Source organism: Echiichthys vipera (genome assembly GCF_963691815.1).
Source record: "Echiichthys vipera genome assembly, chromosome: 5".
NCBI lineage: Eukaryota > Metazoa > Chordata > Actinopteri > Perciformes > Trachinidae > Echiichthys > Echiichthys vipera.
The window spans coordinates 8,152,027-8,176,948 of record NC_139830.1 but is presented as its reverse complement, the minus strand read 5'-3'; the positions used below and the strand labels follow the sequence as shown (position 1 = coordinate 8,176,948).

Below are 24,922 nucleotides of genomic sequence, written 5' to 3'. Positions count from 1 at the left end.
AATGACATATTTCAAATACTATTAAATATAATCACAACTACCAAGAGGACTTTGTGTTAATATTAGTTAATGAAAAATGGTGATTTACATAAACATTGTAATCCCATTTAATGGTGCAAATGAGGTTCAAAATATCAAATTTGAAAGAAAAGTGAAAAAAACAATAGTCAGAAAAAACGGAGACATATATTTTCTCAAAGTTTAATCACCCAAGAAGACATTTAAACCACTCTCAAAAAATTAACATTACAAAATTACAGAAATAAACTAACATCCTTATTACATCCGCCAACTCCGCCCAGTCGCCACGTCAAAGGCCGGAGTGCACAGCGGACGTAAAAACGAGCGTACCCCGAAATCACACTGACTTGACTGTGACGGTGGGATAAACAAAGAGCCGGTGACTTTCCAGGAACACAGACAACGCTCCTCAAGCTTCACGGAAACATGGACACCGGTAGGTTGAGTGACACTTTCGCCCGGTCCAGTCCTGCTAGTCTGCGTCGCCGACAGCACCGGCACGAGTCTGAATTTGACAGCTAGATGGTGACAGCTGAGGGAAGCTAACATGCTAAGTTAGCATTCATTGCGTTAGCATGGCAGCCTGCAGGCGCGACTGTGCCGCTGTTTACTCATCTTACTGGTAGGGTTGGTCATTTCGTGCATATACACATTGACAGCAAATGTACCTGCATTTAAACTGTTAAACACAGACAACGAGCACACCTTCAATTCGTTAGCTGGTTGCTTCAGGAGGACCGTTGGGAGTCGGAAATGTTAGCTTGTGTGGCTAGCTGGTCAAGAATGGAGTTGGAGATAACAGAAGCTGTCAAAAATCTTTTTTTTTTAAATTTAAGTTTCATATAGGAAGGACCTGGAAAGAGTAAAAGCTTTACGTTTTATCACATCACTGTTTTTTAATAGGCTTTAATAAGGACGTTAAAGCTGTATGTTAGCATTTAGCCAGCCAAGTCAGTGGACTTCAATTGTTTCGGTTTCACCTAAGTGAAGGTGTTTCCTGGTCCTTTTGTAGGTAGACTTTAGCTTTGATCAGATGGGTCCGTGAAGTTTCCCTTTATTTTAAAACTAAATTTAAATAAAGACTTGATAGTGTAGTGATATTCTGGTCTTTGGACTGTGATTCTGTCAGGAGGGGGATCATGAAGGACTTAATTCTCAATAAATAAATGCAATATTACATGTATAAATAATACAGAAATCAATGAATGCATTAATAATAATAATAGGAAATACATGCTTCACATTTATTTCCACACTTTTGTTCACTTACCTTTTTTATCTGTGTCTATATATAAATTAGTTTGTAGACCCTATTTAGTCAGGCATTTATGTATTGATTCATTTATTTCAGCATTTATTTATTTATGCATTTATTTATCATTGAGACTTAAGTCAGGTTTAGTCCTTCATACTACTGATCCTCCACTGGTTAGGCTTCACGCCAACTGCAGGTGATCTCTTTGCACATGGAGCAGGGATGTGCATAACAAAGTGCTTAGCTAATATAAAGCCAGTTGTATAACCACCGAAGTGTACATATGCAAGTCACCCTGGGTGCCTGTGCTTGGCCCCTCTCCATAGAACACCACTGTAATGTATGCAGTCTAGCCAGATTAACTAACTCCCCCTTTACCTTTAAATACAGTATCTGTTCTTCAACACACACCACTCTTATGTTGTCTTTGTGCAAAACAGCTGTCAGTTTGAAGTTGTCTGCTAATGCCTTGTTACAGATTGACGATGTGTCTCTTACTATTTCTTTGATCCATCACTTCCGATCAGTGTCGAAAAAACTGTTGTGCCACAAGCAAAACATTATCTTACGATGACACGGGACCCCATGCAGGCCTGCTCTTGAAATATTCTCTGCTCCTAGCCCTGGTTCTGCTTATTTTCTGATAACTTGGACATGACAGTTAATGAAGTTTGACACGTTCCTAATCTGCGGTGGTCAGTGCATTTGTGTCGATGGAAAATAACAGAATGCAGCTGAGAGAGAGAGAGAGAGAGAGAGAGAGAGAGGTCAAACTCTAGGCATCATGCATGACTAGGCAATGTTCCTCTCAATGTTTAATTGCTCTGCGCTATTATTTGATGGAATTACAAACCACACATCAGTTGTGGTTTCTGTCAATGTGTGTGTGCACCAGTCCTTCCCTGTACAGCGGGACTCGACAAGATTTCCAGTTTGTTTCTCTCACAGATGGAGCCAGATGAGTGATACTAGCGAACTCGGATCAGCCCTTACCTTGCTAAGGCCACTTATGGCACCACTTTAGCCCTGTACCAAGTCTGTCCATCATTCTTAATCAGAATTATCAAAAAGCGATGCACCAGACCGTTGTAGTATTCAATAAATGATGTGCTGTTGGTTTACGACTATTGATCTTGTCCGGCATTATTGTGACATCTGAGTATGTGAGTGCTCATAAACCAGATCTTAAGAGGGAAGTATGTACTGTACGCCTAAAGTGCACGGATGACTCATGGGAATCGGGACAGTAGGAAACTCCTTCTCTTAGTTACATTCAGCTGTCAGACTTTCTAGCTATGAAGTCTTCCTGTAACAAGTTAACTTTATCTGTGCTTCTTCCCACCTTCATTATTTTACCATTCATTCTTAATGGCTTTTATTGTTCCCTTCATCCTTCCTTCTCTACCTCCCCTTTCTTCCTCCTCCAGGTCTAAGTCAGGAAAAGGTAGCCGCCTTCCTTAAGCGGCTTCGGGCCGAGCCACGCTACCTGTTAGCCCAGAATGTGTCGACCTGCATTGACCCGTTGGAGGTTTGTCTGCACCGGCAGACTGTCCAGGATACTGTGCACATCTTCCAGCACTCTATCCCTACAGAGGGCAAGCCCATCACCAACCAGAAAAACTCAGGTAGGACATAATGTAGGAACAGCAACGTTCATGAATATGAATTACATTTTACAATAATTTATGATGTGTATATTAATCATTTGAAACATTAGAGAGCATTAAACCAAAGTTATTTAGAATTTAAATAGTAGATATGCATGCTTAATATTGTACAGTTTTGCATGGACTGTATCTGCATGAAGTTGAAGGTTCCCTTAAATATAATTTTTCAAATGAGCTGCGAGAAAGTTCTCAAACATTGGTTTCCAGTTTGCATTGCAACACATGATCAGCTGGAAACACTGGAGTGTGATTGTGGATATAATGTAGGTTATAAAAGTTAGTCTAGAGATGGATACACTTTGAGAAAACGGAAGACAATCGTCCATTATATATAACAGCGCATAGGTTTTGTAACTGATAAACAAATATATTTATTCAATCGATTTCAATTTAGCTATCTTTGAAGGTCATCCACATGTATTTGTTAGCATCCTTTTCAAATCCCTGCACGCCTGTACAAGAGCATATTACTGCAGATTCTCACTGACATGCATTTTCCGTCCGTCTTCTTTATCACTAGGGAGATGTTGGATCTTCTCGTGCCTCAACGTCATGCGGCTTCCCTTCATGAAGAAGTTTAACATAGAGGAGTTTGAGTTTAGTCAGTCCTATCTCTTTTTCTGGGACAAGGTAAGACGTGGTGGTATTCACTCTTCATGGGCTGAGAGATGCACTGTGTATGTCTTTTCACTGTAGATGTATTGAATGCTATTCACTATAGTAGACATCTGCAAATTGTTTGTGTGTGTTTGTGGAAGGTATGATTGCTGTCATCTTATTGTGGCTGTTTCTTTATGTTTTAATTTTCAATTTTTGCCTTTAAAGTTAAATGTTTGTTCAATGTTTGTGTTGTTTTGCAGTCATGACACCATGTGACTGTGTGTTTGTGCGCATGTGCACTGGTACAGCATTAGTATGCAGCATTCTACTACTGTACAGTCATTGTCCATCTAAAACCCTCTTTTGTGTGTTTTGATCAGTGTTCTTCCAGGGCCGACGTCACAGTGACACCTCGCTAAATGTTTTTTTTTCGCGCTCTGTCTCTTTCTCTTTATGACCCTGTGACATCTTCTCCCACATGTTTAGTCAGATGGTTGTTCCACCATGAATGCACTTTTCTTTGTAGTAGGTGCCAGCTGTAGAGACCGATACTGACTGTATCCTGAGTTCCAAACTGTTAATGTACAATAAAGCTAAGAATGACCTGCCCCTCTCAGCCAGTAGAATACTACATTACATCAGATGTGTAGAGTAAGCAAGTCTGTTGCAAGTCTAACAGCCAAAGTATATAGGGCACTTATATAGCATCACATGTGCTGCAGCATGTCTCAACAGAGCGCTGGTTATCTCACCGCTGTTCTATTTGATTTTCTCTATATGGCCCTCCACCTCATGGGTGTTTTTTTTTTTTTTTTCAAAGGTAATTTTTTTGGCAGTTTTCCAAGCCTTTTATTATTCAGGACAGACAGGAAATGGGGTGAGAGAGAGAGTGGGTGAGACATGGAGTCGAACCTGTGGCCGCTGCCTTGAAGACCTTTAGCCGGCTGCTCTAACCACTCAGCCTCCATCCGTCCTGTGGGTGTAATTTCGATCAAAAGTCTTAAGTCTTATTTCTGCCAAAGGAAATCTCAAGTGTCTCTTCGTTAGCAAGTCATTCAGGCCACTGCTGGTCATGCAAAATGTGACACAATGATTTCCTTTCAAAGTTAATGTTTTTTTTGTTCTTTTACATAACATAGGTCTAATAATAAAGGCTGTGAGAGGCCTGCCTGGCACTATCATATTTATTTTCTACTGTTCTGCTGGTGAAAATGATGCTTGAATGTTTTTGGGTTAAAATCTCAACTCAAGTGAAGTCTTTAGAGGTGGATGCCTTACAGTAGTCAAGTCTCAAGTCCTCAGTTTTGTGACTTAAGGGTGCACTCACACTGTCCTTCGTTTTTTTCGGGTCAAGCCTAGTGCGTTTGACCAGTTCACCAAAGGTTCACGTTGGTGTGATGCAGAGGTGGAGTGTTTACTGCAGATTTGGTCGATGAAAATATTCAAAAACAGTCGGACAAGACGCACAAAAACTCAGAGGTCTATAGAAAGATTTGTAAACAAAGCGACGCATCACGATGACGTCAATCAATGCGTTGGACTTGACGTATGGACAGCAAGAAGCCTTTGCGCGACGCCCAGGCAGTGTGAGTGCAAACGGGCCTGGGGCACGGGGGTAGAGGGAGGGGGGGGGCAAGTACCCTAAAGCCCGGGCGCGGTGCGGAAGGACAGTTTGAGTGCGCCCTAAGTCTAACTCAAGTCTGCACTTCTGCACTACATGGTAACGTGCCATTATTAGATTGTACAGACCCTCACACAGTTTCTCTCTTAAGTCACCATGTTTCTCTGTTGTGTTGTTGTTTTTCTACAGATTGAGCGCTGCTACTACTTCCTCCAGGCCTGTGTGGAGACGGCACAGAGGAAGGAGCCAGTGGACGGACGCCTGGTCCAGTTCCTGCTCTCCAATCCAACAAATGATGGAGGACAGTGGGACATGCTGGTCAACCTCATTGGTTAGTTCTCACATTAACACATAATCACATTGAGAAGAAGCGCATGTTGAATTGGCTGTGGAATTTTTGCAGTTGCAAAGGTATTTGGTTTTCAGGAAAATTAATTTTTCTTACTCTAAATATGTAAATAATATTAATAAAAAACACAAATAAAACAATGTTTATGTGACTGGATTAAAATCATTGTTTTAAACTTAGTATTGTACTCTCCCGTCTTCAGAAAAGTATGGCGTCATTCCAAAGAAATGCTTTCCAGAGTCACACAGCTCGGAGGCCTCACGCAGAATGAATGACATCCTTAATCATAAGGTGCCTTTACACATTTTCTTCAGTTCAAACTAATCAAGCACATATACCAGTGAGTAATCAGTGTTGTATCAAACTATTGTTGTTATCTCACCGTGTGTTACAGCTGAGAGAATACTGCCTAAGACTGAGGAACATGGTGGCCAGTGACGCTACTAAAGCTGAACTGTCTGATGCTATGGACTCCATGATAGAGGAGGTAAGACTGAAAGAGCATGTACAGCTGTTCCTGTCAAATACATTATGTAGCGCCCTTCCACTACAGGAAGTTTCCCAGGCAACCAAGAACCATTTGAGGAACTTAGGAACATAACCCGTGTTTGACTGGAGGAACTAGGGACTAAATTTAGTTCCTACAAAAGAGTTTCAGATGCCAAAGGTCCCTGCTCGGGGGGTAGTTATTTTTAAAGGATCAGCAACTATCATGAAAGATCCCCAAAGCAATTTCCGTCAAAAGCAACTGGACGGCCGCTGTTGGAGTGACAGTCGTTGGTGGGAAGTAGGTTTCGACTTCGTTAGTGCCCGACTGGGTCATAACCACAAGTCGTTGGAGTCACAGGTGGCCTTTGGCTTTTGACTGAAATTGCTTTGGGGATAACGATGACCTGGACAAAGGAGAACATTCACAGGCCTATCAGGGAAGAGTTTGTAAAACTGAACGTTGCTGATTGATCAGACTCTAGTCTTGCATTTCCAGGCAAAGAACTGGAGCTACACAAGTTAACTTCTTGGGATAGGCAAATGTTTTGGCCTGTTTGTATTTCTTTCAAACAATTACAGTCGCCTTGGGCGGCACTAAGGCCTGGATGTGGGCTAAAATGAGGAAGCACTGTGTGACTGGTATCAATATTAGAACATGGTATGGACATTTCTTGTAAATATGGTTAATGTTGAAAACAACTATGAAGTTTGGTCATCTTCCTGACTAGTTAAAAAAATGTGTAAAAATACAAAGAACAAGAGAATGAAAGATGTTGTTTTATTGTGCGAAAAGATTAGAATGGAATTATTTGATGGAAAACGGGTGATGGCAACACAGATTCACTCCTGACCTGTTCCAACATCACCTGCAGATATGTTGTCATGAAAAAATGTAAATTTAGAAAGTTAAAAAAAATGATGATGGAGGATCTAAACCAAAAACAAAAGTAAAAACAATACATGCTGACTTTTTTATGGATATACATTCAGTGGGCACTTTATTAGGTTCACCTGTGCAGTCTAATGGAACCCAGTTGCCATAAAATCTACTTTTATGATGCCTATAATGTTCACCATGACCTCAGTGGCATATGATTGAATTTACATATCTCAGAAAAGTAACATTATAAACTTTGTAAAGGTACAATTAATGGCCGAGCTGTTGTATTACAGTGCAATCAATTGTACCTAAAAGTACATATTGAAAAATGTCACACCTCGTTTAACTTTGTAACATTGTCCCATTTGGGCCAGAAGGGGGGGCTGTCAAATAAAACTTAACGCAGAGCAGCAACGTCTAGCCTGTGTGAAGTGATACTCGAAAGAAGCTTACATGTAATCAGTGTTTGGGTTAGAGTAAATCTTGGGATAAGCTTAATGTGGGTGGCTCAAGGTTTAGATTAAAATTGTTACTACATTTAAAGAGATGCAACAAATACTCATGTAGTGCTTTGTTCAATATTTATTTAAATAAAAGTGTCAATCACCATCCAAATAAGAGGATCACATTTAAGCAAATTTCTTCAACATTAAGATGCTTTAACAATCACTTATTCAAATATAGTAATTGTATAATACCTACATCAGCAGGATTTTATAACAGAATGACCTAACTAATTCCATATACAAGTACTGCAGGAATATCACAGGTTCACTAGTGAATAAACATGCCAACAAGTCGCATTTGAACTTGCATATGCATTACAATGAAAAAGCATTCTTGCTTCCCAGGCCTAAAAAAGTAATTTGTTTTTCCCATAACAGAACCTGCCTGTGATGTATAGGTAAATGTTCCTTTGTGATATGTGTGCATGCACATGTGAATTTCTGTGTGTAATGTGGACACGTCATTTCTAGACTACAGAGAATAAGAAGATAGCGATCTTGTTTATGGAACAGTCTCTCACAGAACATCTGACTTTGGACAGAAAAGACAAATTCACCTCCTACACAAAAATAAAAGGTGAACATGCACACGTAAACAAACTCTTAAGCAACGTAACAGACCTAACACATGTTATGTCCATGACGTGCAGTCATGTGCCTGCAGTGTGCGCTTTTGTGGCCGGGACAGGTTACACTGTGGAAGTGTGTGTAGATGCATAAGAGGCTTTAGTTACGCTTCCTGTGTGTGTGTGTGTGTGTATGTGTGTGTTTCTGTAAGTGTCAATGTATGAGTGGCCAGTCAGTCAATCAGCCTCCCATTGAGGTGATTGCACACAGAACAGGGATCTGGTTATGATTCCTTTGTCGTCAGCTGTCGGCTGGTCGCTTGTTCAAACAGTCGCCTGTATCTCACAGCGCCTCTGTGGATGCCCAGCCATGACCGCACACATACACACAGATATGTTGTGCAACAGTAAAGACTGCTCCCTCTGCACTGCACGACAGGGTGCGAGGGTGGAGGGTTGTCGGTGTGTTTGTTTGTCCACCTGGAACTGGTTTGTTTTGCGAAACACCACTCTGTCACGGCCGGTGGTTATGGAAGATTCGGTCATGTCGGAAGAACGGCTGACGTAAAGCGAGCCAAATTGTTCAAGGCTATTGTCTCGAGTAGATTTGACCAGTATCATTCTAAGAAAACATCATCCATAATTGAATGACACCATGACACTCACTGCAATGCAAAGTGTTCTCTAACAGTGACATCAAATCCCATTTATTATTAATTTAAATATAAAGCATTTTGAAGATTTGTTCTACGTTCTACAACTAAATAATTAACTGAACAAATGACCAATACCAGTACATTTACAAGTATGTTAATGGTACACATCTTCCAATGTGTGCACACTCAGTCACTTCATTGCCGTTCATGTCCACAAGTACAAAACTGGGATTGTGGACATGCATGTCCTGTTTTTGTTTTGGGGATTTCTTCGGAGTCCTACCAAAGGGAAACTAGTGTTTCCTCTACTCGTGTTCACCTGCACTTGCATCAATGCGTGTACATGCACTTCTCAGGATCAGAATGCCATGTCAGTCCTACTTTAGTGTGTGTGGAGGTGATGCTGTCCACTCTCCCTACGTGGCAGTGGTGGTGGTGCACTGGTCTTCATCACGCCAGCCCCACGCACACTCCTATGACAGGCAACCGGGGTCAACGCCTCTGCTTCCACTTACTGTACCCAGGGTGCGCTTGATTTAAATGGATCCCTTTGCGTGTCAAGAATCTATTCTTTTTGTTAAACACTGGTCAGGCGCGATGCACATCTCATTTTTCTAAAACCTCTGCAATAGCAACTTTACCCATTTCAAGCTGCATCTACACTTGGATTGAGAAAGCCTCATGCACTGTTTGTCTTTATAGAGACTGTTAGGACGACAGTATCCATACGCTGCATTATTGAGGCTGAGAGGATTAGTTTAAATTTCAAAGCCAGTCTTTCTCTTTCATGCTGTATCTGGTGTGTGTCCCCGCTCTTCTACTCTCACTTACATAGACAAGTAGGCAACACATACAAAGGGAAATTCACTGGTAACTTTACATGCACATACAGTTACAAGTACACACACAGATGGTACCCCTCACACCGCAACTGTAGCTCTTCCATGCTCCATTGCGTCATGGAATCAGAAACACCATGTGCGGCTCTGGTCTTGGCTCTGAATGCACGGAGAGCGATTCTTAAAGTCTAATTTATGAGACTGCCATCAAATCACAGAGGAACTTTCTTGCCGCAGCTCAGAGGGTCTATTGACTCAGTTTCTTTGTTGTTCGATGTGGGTGGGTTCCTGCAGATTTGTCATTGTTAGGGGCTGCAATAATAGCTTTGCCGGTTCAGAGATGTCCACTCACTCATTTCTTGAATTTCTTTGCACCGTTGTTAGAATTTAACACTGACCACATGTGTTGCATGTTTACAAAACATGGAAGTTTAATCAAAACCTCCCTCATTTTTATCCAAACTGTTTGCATGGTGTCATTTGCTTACACTCACAAGTCCAGCTTCTAGACAATAGTTATAAATTAACCTTAGAGTAGTAACGAGGTGCATGTTTTGTCTCAATTTAGCATTAACTGGTTGACAGACAACTTCAGACCCTAATTACGTGCAAGAGTTGAAGTTATTTCTACTAAAGCTAAAACAAAACAAAATTGATTTCATTAAACCTCTATTCCTCTAATTTAATTTATCACTTTTATGTACTAAATGTACAAGATACAAGGCGCGTTAAATCCACTTAATTTCAAACACTTTTGCTTAAAGCCATGTTTTGGTAGGGCTGTGCGATAATTCCTTGAGATCAATAATTTATATGTATTGGTATCATGATAAAATCATATATTCGAATATCATGATACACAATTGCATAATCAAAACTGATAATACCAAGCAGGAACTAACAAATATTTTTCCGAAAAGCTAAAGTTCTTAACATGAGTATTTTTAAATTTCTATGTATCAAAAATACACAAATATGCTTTACCTATGGTTATTTTATATAACCTATTTATTCATTTAATAACCAGAGAACATACTATATCGTGATATATATATATCTAGTTAACAAGATATGAAATTACCTGTAGTCAGATAGAAGATTTTGGCCATACCATCCAGCCCTAATTCCATTCAATTCCCTTATTAAGGCTTTATCAATAAACAAGATTTTCAGTTACAGCTCCATTGGAACAAGAATGAGTCTTAACACTTTTTAGTACCACGCAAAATGTCAAAAGCAAAGTAAATTGCTATTTCACTTCTCTTCTGTAAAGCAAAATTTCAAAAAAGTGCAAGCTTACAGAAACAAAACAGTTTCCTGCACAACTAAATTAAGGCTGAGCCGCTTAGCAGGTGCATCTGATTTAAAAGTGCTTGAGATAGTTTTTGCAGCGTGACTGAAGTATGAAAACTACAAAAAACAATGCTTTTACTTTAGATGCTCTCTGTGGACCACACAGTTAGTCCAGGTGAGAGCGAAGGCTGAAATCTTAAAAAAAAAAAAAAAAACTACCTTGCTTAAGGTCACCCGTTACATCCAGATAGTTGTAGTGTGATAACATTGACTTGGTCTGCCAACTGTATGTGTTGGGCTCACTCCTAACTCCAGGTGATTTGTTTGTTTGGGTCACGTCAAACAAATAAACACGTAAGGGGACGCCAGCCGGCCAGCACTGGAGCGCAGATGATGAGCAAACACTACTTGCGGTTAGCTCAAATAGCGTGCAGTCAGTCAGCTTACTGTTTATAGCGAGACACGCAATCTCGATATGTCACAGAATTGAGACTGACCTGAGGTGGCCCTTATGCTTGATTAGTTGGAGAGAAAGCTGCCTCTTCACAAACTTTTATAACAGCTGGTTCCCAAAACAGTTTGAATATTATGTTAATGATTAAAATATAAAAATATGAATGAGACGATCTTTACAGTCCAAACATGAGTCAGGTTTCAGAGTACTCTAATCTGAGGACTTGAGCTTAAATCATTTGTAAATTCTGTGTTGAAAATACAACCGTGTTTTTATTGCTTTTAATTTTCTGTGAAAGGAGTTATTGTGCGTTAAGCAAATTAAGTGAAAAACATGTAATCAATTTGATATGTGAGAGATTACATAAGTTTATCCAATATAATCAGTAATAAACACAATTCAGGGATCTGTGAGCTGTGGTGATGCACTTTCAGTAAGTTCATCTTTTTAGTATTTAACTGTTTTGTCAGCCTACCTGTTCTTTCCAGCTCTCTTTATCGCTCTCATTTTTTCCTCTCCATCTTTCCCTCTTTCTCAATCACTCATACATTATCTGTCATCTGTCCGGCGGCAATTGATCCTCCCCGAATGTCACTGTGGATGTTTATTCTCCAGCTGAGGTCTCTCTTTCAGCCAAGCCTTTCTGTCACACCTGCCTTCATTTACCTAGCCGGTGCAGGATCTGTGGGCGCGAGGCTGAACTGGCTTTACGAAAGATGCTTACAGTATGTCTCAGGGCATCTGAAAGACAAATTGTAAAGTGTGTGAAAAGGTTTAAAGTCACCAGGGAAAGCACAGTTATTTTTGGAGAAGGAAACAAAAAAGGAGGAATGAATTGAAAAGGGCAGTGGTCGAGGGGTAACAGAGATGTCTTGTCAAGGTGCCGAGGGCATCTGGGCAAACACAGACCAGACAAGGGGATGGACACCTTGGCTTGTCATCTTGCCCACAGGGTAGTCTAAACAAAATAGTTGAATTAAGAGGAAAGTTGCTCGGGGGTATGAGGAGTTGAACAGATGCCTTTGTTGACTCTGCACATGTGTGTATTTTTGTGTGCGTCTGTACTTTTGACTTTCCTCATTTCTGTGATGACGACGTGGGTTGTTTGTTTGTGTAAGCCAGGCCTGAATTTATGCATTTTTGTGTGTTTGTCTTTGTGCGAGAATGTGCCCGGGTATGTTTGAGGTGAGAGAAGTGGGCTCAGTGGGCTCAGTGTCTGCTAACCGAAGAGCAAGAATGTCATCTTTATGTAGGGGCATTTAATATGTGTTGACTAAGCATGAGAAACTGCTGCTATGGCTGTAATATTTCTCCAGGCTGCGCCAAAAATAACCTCCCCGTCAGCTCTATATTCAGTTAGACAGAAGTTTAATTTGTCTGATATCAGTAGCAGAAGTCAATAAAAAGAATGTGTTAAAATCTATTGGAAATGTGTCCTTAACGACACCCGTAGTCCAAGCAGCGTGATGTTATGTATCGCCCATTCATCCACATAATTGGAACAATAGTCGCTGTAGAACACACTTTTATCTACCACCAACAATGGACTGCGCTGCAACCTAATTTCTCAGCCCTTCTTTAATCATATTTGATAGGAAAAGCATGTGCTGGGTCCTGCGAGAGGAGAGCAGAGGATGGGAGAGGTGAAAAGCAAAAGGGGGAAATTCCTGAGATAAGTATATCAGAGGTTAGAAGGGCCAGATTGACAGACGGCCCAGTCCAAACAACCCGATTTAGCCCACAGGAACTCAGTCTGAACTCCAGCGCCGCAGGAAGACACACATGGAGGGAGAACGAGTGCGGGGTGCAAATGGGGAAATGAAGGGATATGAAAAACTGTAGAGAGGAAAAAGAGGGGGGGAACATGTAGGGAAAATTGAGAGAGCCCCAGGCACTGATGGATGAGAGTATGCAAGGACAGACACAGGGTTGGAGGGGTTAGATAAGCACACATTAAAATGTGAGCTGGAAATTTGATTTACAAACCTCTCCAAAAAACCTCCCTATAGGCAGGGAAGTACAAATGTCACTGTTCAGTTTGACTCATGGTGCTTCTCTTCACCACAGTAGAGGTGCAGGAGTCTCCTCGGGCTTCGTTAAAATAGAGATACTGTTTGTTCACTCTGAGTTTTTTAAACAATGATTGACTGTCCGCCAGTGGATGTTAAATATGATTTTAACACTGATTAGAGCGGGAATTTTTTTCACTTTGTCTTGAAGCTTTTATGCTTTATGTAAAGCTCTTTGAATTGCTTTGTTGCTGAAGTGTGCTGTATAAATAAACTTGCCAATCTTTCCTCGCTTAAAGAAGCTGATGTTCAAACTGTGTGCTGCGCAGGTGTTCCGGGTGGCCAGCGTTTGTCTAGGCAGCCCTCCCGATACCATCTGTTGGGAGTACAGGGACAAAGACAAGAACTTCCATCGCATGGGACCCATGACCCCCCAGGAGTTCTACAAGGAGCACGTCAAACCTCTATACAACATTCAGGACAAAGTATGTGACCCGTTAAACACATCCAATAGGCCAACTCTCTGTTGCTCGCTACTGCGTAGAACCTCAGTTTCTGACACCTCACGGGAAGTTTCTGAGCCCATATGGTACCTCTCTATCCTTCAGGTCTGCCTTGTGAACGACCCTCGACCCCAGAACATTTATGGGAAGCTATACACTGTTGAGTTTCTAGGTAACATGGTCGGTGGCCGCAGCACTTTGTACAACAATCAGGCCATCCAGCTGCTTAAAAAGGCTGCAGCTGATTCCATCAAGGACGGAGAGGTAGGTCGGGGAAAATAACTGTAGATACATTCGAGGTTGGGGATGTGGGAACTTCCTAAATCTGAAAATGGCTGCTGTTATTCTCGTAGGCGGTGTGGTTCGGCTGTGACGTCGGGAAACATTTCCACGGCAAGCTGGGCATTAACGACATGAATGTGTGAGTACAAAGCATCATGTGAAAGTTATTTGAAATGCCATTTGAATCTAGTCGGCTGCTTATTTTTCCCAGACATTAGAAGCAATACTTTTAGCATTATCAGCATGGCTTTCGTGTCTTAGTTTGTCACATGTAGGGATAGGAATGCAGTAAATTTCTGGATTTCATACTTCAAAGCCCAGGTAGGTGCAAATTCTGGGCTAGTAGTTGTAGGTTTGTTTGTTTTTAAAAAAGAGAGACTTGGTAACGACAAAATGTTGAGGAGAATGTGACAAGGGAATATCCTACACACTGAATCAGCGTGTGAATGTTCTCATTTGTCCAGGTCATCGGTCTCCCCATAGCAATTTGCTTTGGGGACTACACACTGAATATTCTGTGCTCTTTATGACTATCACTATACCAAACATTCCAACTCCGAAATGCTTGAGATGACCACCAAGCAACCCAACATGTTAAAGTCAGTTACCAATGACTTGTCTGTCCCATGACTGTAGGGTTCACAAGAGCTGACATCATCTGCCTTCAAAAGGTGCGAGTCTCTCCACAGGGGGGGATTTGCTTATCTTTATTTTGGCCTAGGTGCAGCAACGTCTGTGTGCTGGCGCCAGGGTTAAAATTGCCCACTGAACTAAACTAGCATGGTGCCAATTGTCTGGTACCATTTGTTCTGAAGCTCATCTTTCAGTCAGATCTTTTCTTGCGCCGGTAGACTATAATGGGAACGAGACTGATGCCTAATGGAGCTTCATTTCTACAGTCATGTCCAAGCAAGGAATGAAAATGTGAGCTGTCGTTTTAGACCCTGCAGAGTCCCAGACTTAAAGTTTTGCTTTTTGCTTCCCCTATTAAAAAAAATATTTTTGATAGTGATGGCATGAAGAAACAGGAAAGGCAGGGGGGAGAATGAGAGGGGATGACATTCTCATTGTGCTCTTCCCCTTCCCCTGCCATTAAGAAAAAGATACATTATAAGGGATGAGATATGATATGGATGGATAGATTTTTTTTCTCCAGATGAGGTAGTGTAATGTGATATGTGTCTGTGTGTGTGCGCGCTCACACAGGTTCAACCACGAGCTTGTGTTTGGCGTCTCAGTGAAGAACCTCTCTAAAGCAGAGCGACTGATATATGGAGACTCTCTCATGACCCACGCCATGATCCTCACTGCCGTCACAGACAAGGTACGCCCACATAAACATACAGCACAGGTGGGTGACTGTTCAGTAAACTCATGCAAACATACAGTACGTATACAATGAGACCGACAGGAATACACACATTAAGGGTCTCAGGGTTTATTGCATCAAAGCCTCGCTGCGTGTTTACGCTGCTTTAATCGGCTGCAGTTTTTCATAGTGATGTCAATTTCCCCACTTGTAAGTAACCCCAGCTGTTAGGACACTTTCTTTCCTCCAGTTTCGGCTTCTCACTCTTATCTCACCATCGTCTACACTCTTTCTCCCTCTCAGGATGGGAAAGAAGGCTATGAGAAGTGGAGGGTGGAAAACTCCTGGGGCGATGACCGTGGGAACAAAGGTAAGTTAAGTGACACGTTACACATTATTGCATAATTCCAGCTTTCAGTCCTTTAGTCCTTTCTTTTGATTGGAACTGTGAGGAATTACCAGCAAAATAACCCCATAGTGGATTCCCCGACTTCCTGGAAAACCTGAAAAACACTTTTCCAGTGATGGAAAACGTGTGGAAAATGAGGATACGTCCTGGAAAATCTTGTGGTGTTCTGGACGATCATTTCCACATTCTCCGATCCCCAAAATGAATAACATTGCAATCTGAAAGGGCTAAGTTATGTTCAGGATCATATTAACGTTTAAATGGTAGTTTATGATCTGAAATATTTTCACTACATTATATTGTGCAAACACAGTCAGCCAAGTCACATCACATGGTAGTGCATGCAGGTTGGATGACATTGCGATGTTAGTGGTCAAAACTCAGAAAAGGTCAATATTAGTCACTGGGGACGAGTGGGTCGTCCTTCAACCACAAGATTGGTGAATCGATCCCCGGTTCCTCCTGTTTGAATTGTCCTTGGGAAAGACACTTAACCCCATATTGCTTCCGATGGTTGTCCAGCACCTTACAGGGTAGCTTGCTGCCATCATTGTGAGTGTGTGGATGAGTAAATGAGGCTCAAATTGTAAAGTGGATAAAAATTGACTGCTGTATATTAAAATATTATTCTATAATACATGTGTAATGTAAGAAATGATTTCATAGGAAACTTATCGACATCTTTCAAATCCGACTTCCACAAAGAGGAACATATTAGTGTATGGTGTATTCCCTGTCTGTCATACCAGCTAGATTCTCACGGAAAGGGTTCTGGGAAATGATCTCTGAAAAAGATTAGGAACCCTGTTGTTGTCAAATCACAGAGAAGTTCCCGGTTGAAAACCTCTAAAATAAGTTACTTTCACCTGGATCTGGTCCCGGAATCATATTTATGCTTTTGCAGCAAAGTGCTCCTGCCTCCCCATCTCTCTTTCACATCCACCTCACACTGCGTTGTTACGTGATGGATCATTATCTTCCTGTTTGTGTCTGTTGAAGGACAGGATTAGACGGAGATGTTCCCCTGTGTTGCTGCTTTATGAACTTGTAATTGGCTGTGTCCTGTTTCGTAAAGACTCACAAACACAGACCGGCACAGCTGCCCTTATTGTGTTCTCTGAGCTCAATGCCTCTGGGTCAAGTTGCATAAATAAGCTAATCCTTAAGGTCAGAAAGTAGCACAGTGGAATTCCTCCAAATGTCTTTGCAAAAATATTTGGTTTTATCCGCTTGTCTTGGCTTGCTGACATAGTGAGTGCTCACAGGGCTGGTTGGTGAACTACTGTATGTAGCTGGTGGGCTAATCCGAATTAATTGATGGTGTGACCAGGCCTTTAGACTTTAGAGGTTTTTAAAGCATGGAGCGCCTCCCCAGGGGGGCTCCAAACGGTTTCAGGGGTAAATGGAAGTCAAATAATATGACATTAGTGATAACATCAGTTATCAATAGAAGATCGGATGGGTCTATTGTCTCTATGAAAGCGTTGCAACTGTGCAAGATATACGACACAAAAGTCCCAAAACTATACAGGTGTGGAGTTGAGATCGAAATAAGGGAGGGTTCAAAGATTGGTGTGGTCGCACCTGGTGTGAACCCATCGGAAGATGGTCTCTAGTTCATGTATATATTTTAAGTTATACAAACTTATGGGGGCATGAACACTTGATAAACACTCATATCTCCAGAGTATCTTATTGATTTGCCTTATTAACAGCAATATCAGGCTATCTTGACTCAATTGTTGAGTGTCTGTGGAATCAAAGAACATAATCATGATCCCACAGGCATCCAGGAATTAAGCAAAACTTCACTGAGGAGACGAAGTGAGGGGGGACCTTTTACTAAGCTTTGACTGAGGGGACGTTTGGAAACTTGAACTCGAATATAACTATGAAACAACACTGGGAACTTTTGAACCTGACATTTTAGTGGTCGACTATCTGAGTTGTTTTGTTTTTTCCAACCTCAATTAAAATGAATTTAACAATCTAAGTCAGTCTCGGGCTAGCTACCAGTAAGTCATTTTGATTTGGGAAAATGTCATTAAGTGAGGAAGGTTGGCTGGTCTTTATGCAACAGGCCCCACAACACAGCAGGTATTCCACATCACTGCCCCAGACTTTACTGTCTACTGGTGTTATTCCCTCTATCCTTTCATCCCTGTTTCTCATCGTCCTCTGACCCTCTATTCTCCATCTCTGGGCTCCACATTCCACGGGAAATTATAGGAGAGTATTTCAGGTCAGTCATGCATCGTCTGGCAACACACACATACAGTGCAGCATATACACACAGAGAGGCACGCACATACTCACAATATTTGCTTGAACCCACAAACCGTAGTGACTGTTGGGAAAACATGTGAAAACCCCTCATTCAAATCAAATGTATTTCACGCATATCTTATTCCATAAACACCGGCAGATAGGGAGCCCCCTCCCCCGCCCCAGCTCGTCCGCAGCCAAATTAATAAAGTTTTTGAGAACAAAAGTTCGAGAAGTGGAGTTCACATGGGAATCCGGCGGCTTTGTTTGTTTGACAAAAGCTGAGGGGGGAAAAAGAGGCACAAGTGGACAAAAGTAGAGGAAAGCATGCAGAGAGAGGAGAGGGCTGAGACAGAAATGGAGGTGTAGTGCAGGTAGAATCCGTTAGAAAAAGTAGAAAACAAAATGATTTTGATATGATGACTATTGACTGACTGATTAGAAGAGTAGCAATACATGTGGCGCAGAGGGAAAGAGTGGTTAATTAGGTTTCATTTTCAAAGTTGTAAACATAAACATACTATATGGGTCCAAGTCTGATTCCTGTTGTAGTGTATGTGAATAACAATCAGCTGACAGGAAGTTAACAAGGACCAAGGCTGTTACCTAGCAATGGAATTCCATTGAAAAGATGATTTTTTTTATATTGTTCCTAACCCTGAAACCCTGAAATACTCCCTCATGAGGTTCATTTTCTGTTCCCTCCATCTTTAAGCCCTCCTACAGCTGCTGTTATAGCTCTGCTCACACCACAGCTCACACTATTTCAGACAATGTTGGGCAACACGCTCTGAGGTTTGTATTTTCAATTCGATAGGGTATTGGCTTGAGGTGGACTTGAGGTGAACATTTGTCACATGTTTTGTTTGAGCTCTGGAGTGAAAATAGAGAAACTGTGACTTTCTACTGACATGATTCTGTTGTAAAAGTAAACACAAGATGATGTTTATGTGGATGGAAGGATTTCCTTGGTAGAGGACGTAAGAGAAAGAGAAGCTTCATTAGCTTTTCAGTATGCTTCTAATCTGTTGCCATTGTTTTGCACCCAAACCACAGTTGCATATCTGTCCCCTCACCTCATTTTAAGGTCCCATTTCATTTCCCATGAAATGAAAAAGGCCTTTTCTGTGGTCTCGCCACAACTCTGCGGGCGTACTGTTCCCCGTCCATTCATATGTAACAGCTCTGTTCTCATTTCTTTATGTTGAAATATCACCCTTTCCTCAGTGTCAAAATGATTTCACAGATGCATCTTGTGCTCCAGTCATAGAGCCAGCCAACCTCTTTTCGGTCAAGTCTAAAACACAAACAAGTCAAGCCCCAACTTTCTTTTTCATGTGGAAATGTATCACTACAACGGATGACCACAGTCTTAAAAACACCTCTTTTGACCTTTGATTGACTTTTTTGTTCTTGTTATCATTTCTACATCCTTCAAATAAATATGGGAGGTTATTGCCTTTGCTCCCAGGACTTATTCCTTCTAACTGTCCCTAAAGTCGGTACTGAACTAGGGAAAGGGCGCTAAGTATGCTGCTCCCTCTAAATGGAATCAGTTACAAGACCACTGAAATGTTCGGCGCCTGGTTTCATTGGACACATTTAAAGCAATTCTAAATTACTCAGAAGCAGTCACAACAGGCTGTAGATGTTTTGAATGTTATATAATGCAGTGATATCATACAGTATATGGTTGTAGTTTTTTTCCCTTTTAATGTTTGTTTGAGGTATGAAACTATGTTACTTGTGCTGCGGCTGAGACTCTTGAAAAAGAGATTTTTAAAACCCAATGAGCCTTTTACTCCTGGTTATAGAAAGGTTAAATAAAAAAATGAAAAACTACTTTACATCAGAATGTTAACATTATTATTGTGAGCATGTTAGAAGCTGATGTTAGCATTTAGCTCAAAGCACCACTGTGCCTGAATACAGCCTGACAGAGAAACTAACATGGCTGCAGACTCTGAGGCTTTCAGCTGTTGCCTGTTTGTAAAAGTTTTATTTTAATTTTCAAATGAATTTTTCATATTCATATTGTCCGCTGATAGTCCCGTGTTGTGAGTTGCTGATCAAGCTGGAAAGCAAGGTGGCTGCTCCACGCTCGTCTAGCCTGCAGGACAGCCCATCTGTTCTGAGACAAGACAGTGAGCCCATCCCTAAAAACAAATAGGGACACTCAACATTCACACACATCCCACCATGCCACCCAACACGCAGATTCCAGGAAGATCACATCAACACACGCATGGATACCACAGTGAGAACCAGGAAACGTGCCATCTAAGATTTGCGTACTTGGAAGAACACGCATACACAACACACACCCAGAACACGCCATCTTTGAAACGTTGTTTTGAACTGTGGCACGTTCGTGCGGTTACCCTGACGTCTTTGATAAGTCAACTTGACAGTAGGAAGGACGCTCTTGTTTGCTCAACTCTGAACACATGAGGAGGGGGAAAGAAGAGAGGGAGAGCGGGAGCCTGCATCGGGGAAAAAGAACAAAACAACTTTAAGTTATTTTTATTCACTCTAGGATCTGGTTGCCAGTTCTCATCCAGCTTCCCCGTATTTGTCAGTTCAGTACCAGTACTGAGCTTTTTTCAAGGTTGGCTTTCATAACCACGTTGCACGTTGACCTTGTATGACTGCAAACACACACTGAGGGAGACACATTGTTTAGTTTTATCATGGTGGGCGTGCAGAGGTGATAGCAGAAGTGTTGAACGCATACAGCACTACCATGAGGGTACTCCACCCTTCTGCCTGTTACAGCAAGAATTTAGTGATAAAGAGCTCTTAAAAGCAATTAAAATGTGTGTGCATAGACACAAAATATTTGACCATTCGGTTGGACTATTCTAAGCAGCACTCTCTTCTCCTCCCCTTTCAGTGAATGAGGAGAAACGATAATCGGCTAAATTTGGGACATTTGTATTTCTCACTAAAAGAATGCGTGGTGATTAAGGCTTTCTTCCGTCTGACGGATTAACTTTTCCGTTTTTCCTTAAACCCTGCTATTATTAGGCGGCCAGTGAAACTGTGTTTAGAGCAGTCGCCCCGAAGGGGGTGAAGGTCCTCGAGGCAGCGGCTGCAGGTTTGACTACAACCTGTGGCCCTTTGCTGCATGTCTCCCCCTCTCTTTCACCCCATTTCCTGTCTGCCAAAAAAACTAATCTTTGAGGAAAAAAAAAACTATTATAGCAAAGGCATGTTAAAAGGCTCGACCACTTTTGGACAAAGAAAAATAAGCATCTGAGATGGTGAATCTTTGATAATAATTTACAGAGCTATTTACAAAAGTACGTTGTGTGTCAATTTTGTTGTAGTTGTGTAAGTGTATGATGATGAGGGTGTGTGAGTGTTGAGGGCAGCAGAAAATGTCGAAAAACAAACCTGGATATTTGGAGTCTAGGAGAGAGAGACTTTGAGAGCAGGCCTGGCCCATATAACCTTGGAAACGGCCTAACAAGTGTCACCACAGGGCTTTGATGTGGAGAGAGGGAGGACACGGTACTGCCAGTCAGCCAGGCCAGCTCAGAAATTCCCTGCAGGCCAAAACAAAATTTTCCCCACAGACTGCCATTATTAGGCAAGGTGGATTTTTTTTTTTTTTTTTTTTTTTTTCGGGCATTGTTGGCCAGAACCTAAGATTATCTCGTACAAACAAGATAAATTTAGATTTTTGCGAGAAAGCCACGCTGGATGTAGTGCCTGACGCACGATACAAAGGGAAGTGAAAGTTCAGCAAAATGCAGTATCAACAAAATGTTTTAACTTATTAGTTCAATACAAATGTCTATAAAACATAATGGGATTGTGCATAGGTGCTGACTTTGGTTAAATAGTGTAGATATATGGGCCGATGGAAGCATAGGGAAGAGACTGCGTAGTCCACATGGCTACTTAATATTCATAATCACATCCGATAGGTGACATGATCATGATGCCTGCAGGCAGCGTGAACTGACCTAATGTGTATGTGATGCACCTGGATGCAAGAAATTCAACATGTAAAGTAAAACTAACAACAAATAGCAAGTTAAATACACACCTGGATACCTGTACATTACAGCTAGTGCGTGCGTGCTTGCGTGTGTCACCAACTAAAGATCTTAGGAAAAGCTTTAGGCGTTGGGTCAAACTGTATTTGATTTGTGACTGACGGCTGATGTTGACTGTGTGGACAAAATAAGCATACAAGTCACTGTAAACAAATCTCTTCAGACTTTAACAACTGACTGGTTGTCTGCCCTGTCTGTCTCTGTAGGTTACCTGATCATGACAGACGATTGGTTCTCTGAGTTTGTGTACGAGGTGGTTGTAGACAAGAAGTTCCTCTCCCCTGATGTCCTGGAAGTGATGCAACAGGAGCCCGTCGTACTTCCCGCCTGGGACCCAATGGGAGCCCTGGCATAACCACAGAAATCCAGGTTTTAGCCCCAACCTCTGGTCTATTTGACTCCGCCCTTTTCCTCGGCTGCTTTTACCTCTTCCATAATTCCCCCACTCCTCCTTCCAAAACAGCCTGTTCTTCTAGGAAAAAATAATAAAGATTTTGTTTCTTTTTGTACTGGACTGCCTGTGCCTTTTGTCTGTCTTTATTTCTTACAAAGAGTCAAGGTTTACACTGCCAAACCGTTTTATTCTTCTGTGAGATCTAAAAATAAACTGTGGAGATAAAAAGATAAACTGTATCTTGACCTGAGCATTTAAAAGGTGAAGTGGGTTTACTGCATCATAAACATGCTTTTTTATTTTTTTGAGACGAGGCAGCATCGCAAACGGGGAAGAGGATTTAATAGTATAACTGCAATCTGAGCTGTGGACATACAGTAGGTTTTAGATCAGCAAATAATGTAACAGGCAGTCAACCCTGCTGTTGAATGCTGCTCACACTCCTGTGTGGTCCACAGTTTAGAAAAATATTTTTAGTTTAGATTAAAGTTCAAGACTTTCACTTGTGACCATGAGTAAAACAGCAGTGATTTACTTTTCTTAGAATAATACTTGGACATTGTAATAACACACAGTCTTCTCATAACTTCCTCTCTCTCTGCAAACAATACAATGTAAACCAGAAAGGTAGCGTATGTGTGCATGTGAACTTATGTTTTTTTTGTTTTCATATCTTCTGCCTGTACCCCCCCTCCCCGATTGGGTATCTAGGAATGTTAAAAGCAGGAAAGGGCTATACTTCCAACAATACAAAATAATTTCTACACAGAACAGCTACATTGACATGCCAGATGAAAATCCAAGCACTTCCTGCGCAGACTTTAATCATTCCTTAGTGATGTGCCAACTGCTTTAAAGCACTATTGTCAGGGTAAGGGTGTCCTCTGACCTTCTAGTAGTTTGTCTGTCAGTTGAGGTATTGCTGGCCACCCTCTGTAGCGTGTTTTACAAGAGAAAGATGTGCCCATTCAGCAAAACTTGCTTAAGGTAGATGGGAGACCTGGGACAGGACAGCTATAATATGTGAATTTAAGTGTAATCTAGAAGTTAAGGGGGTTCAGTCTAATGCCATTCCAATAACTCATACTTTCTGATGTGCACATTTCCTGTCACATTGGTCTGTATGCTGGAGACAAATAGGCAGGCTAAGCCGACATTATTACATGTAACTCCTATGTCCCACCCATCAACCTGCATTTTTTGCCCCCATCTTACTTCTTCAAATTCCCCCCTTATTACCTCCTGTCTTGTCCTTTACTTGGCACGCCATTTTCTTTGTCTTCATCAGCAGCTTACCTTGTCTTTTTTTATGGCTGTCTTCTACTTTCTCTCATCTACGAGATGTTTGGAGATGGAATTGTGCCACTGTTCTCAGCGGATTCAAACACAAACCAAGGGATTTTGACATGTGAATTATCTTGACAGTGAAGAAGTTTTGTACGTATGTACTTGCAACAGAAGCCAGACAGACGGTGTTGTGAGATTTAAGTGCTGATTGATAGCATGCCCAGCAATTAGTTTCCTAGAAGTCTTACCTCAGATGTAAGGTATTTTCTTTTATCTGGGTTTGATTTAGAGGAGAGTGCACTGTAAATCTTAGCTGGCAAATCCCGGGTTTCATAATACGTTGGAAAAAGGAAAGTGGAGATGATTTCATATGATAGTGTTTCACCTTTTTCTTTGTGACATTATCTTTTTTTATAAAAAGTCTCTGTCATGTAGGTCAAAAAGTATTGATTGATTGATTGACAGGTTTATATTAAAGTTATTACTCAAACACTGTGTCATGAAAAGGCTGCACAAACTGTTAAATACATATAAATATGAACGTGTGTGTGCGCAAAACCAGTGCGGCTAAACAAACAGCCGTAAAACAGTATTACAAATATGAAGCCCTAGTTGCATTTAAATTGTATCTGTTATGAGATAAAAAAAGAGACAGACGAAGAGCTTATTTATTCTGTGTTCAGATGATTGGCAGGTTGTGTGAGCAGCCAGTATCCAGCCTAATCCTTCAGAAGCAATAAACCACCTGGCTGGAATCTCAGAATGAGAAGAAACTATCAACATATGTTACGGCTCTTACCGTCAAACTCTTGGGGGAGTATTATTTTTTCTTGTAAATACAGAATATTAAGTATTTCAAAGTTGAGTAATTCCTCGAAACACTTTATCTCTCCTGAAGAGTGTTTTAGCCTGCAATGATAACAAAAACTATCTGTTTAAAAGGGCCTTTGATAAGTCTAGAATATATGAGTAACAAGTGATTTATCACTGTATTTTTAAGGTATTATTCTGTATTAGAAATTGTTTCCCATGTGTGTTTTTCCCTCTAGTTGACAATCAGTGCCTGAACTATCTACGTGTATTGACCTTTTTACCCCACTACATTTACCTGACAGCTATAACACCAGCTCCACCTCAATCCACTACAACAGTCACATGCTGGTTATGTGGTAATTGTATCTGCAATAATATATATATATATATA

General features: G+C 41.2%; 1 protein-coding gene across 1 annotated transcript; it reads left to right on the top strand.

The window, feature by feature from the left end:
* Positions 1-321: 321 nt before the first annotated feature.
* Positions 322-22,551, top strand: blmh (bleomycin hydrolase). Its single transcript, XM_083913513.1, has 12 exons — positions 322-457; positions 2,704-2,901; positions 3,464-3,573; positions 5,354-5,495; positions 5,716-5,804; positions 5,908-6,000; positions 13,535-13,690; positions 13,814-13,972; positions 14,062-14,129; positions 15,197-15,314; positions 15,603-15,669; positions 22,244-22,551. Exons 1-12 carry the CDS (start codon positions 448-450, stop codon positions 22,390-22,392), a joined length of 1,359 nt encoding a protein of 452 aa, XP_083769639.1. The 5' UTR covers positions 322-447; the 3' UTR covers positions 22,393-22,551.
* The last annotated feature ends 2,371 nt before the right edge of the window (positions 22,552-24,922 follow it).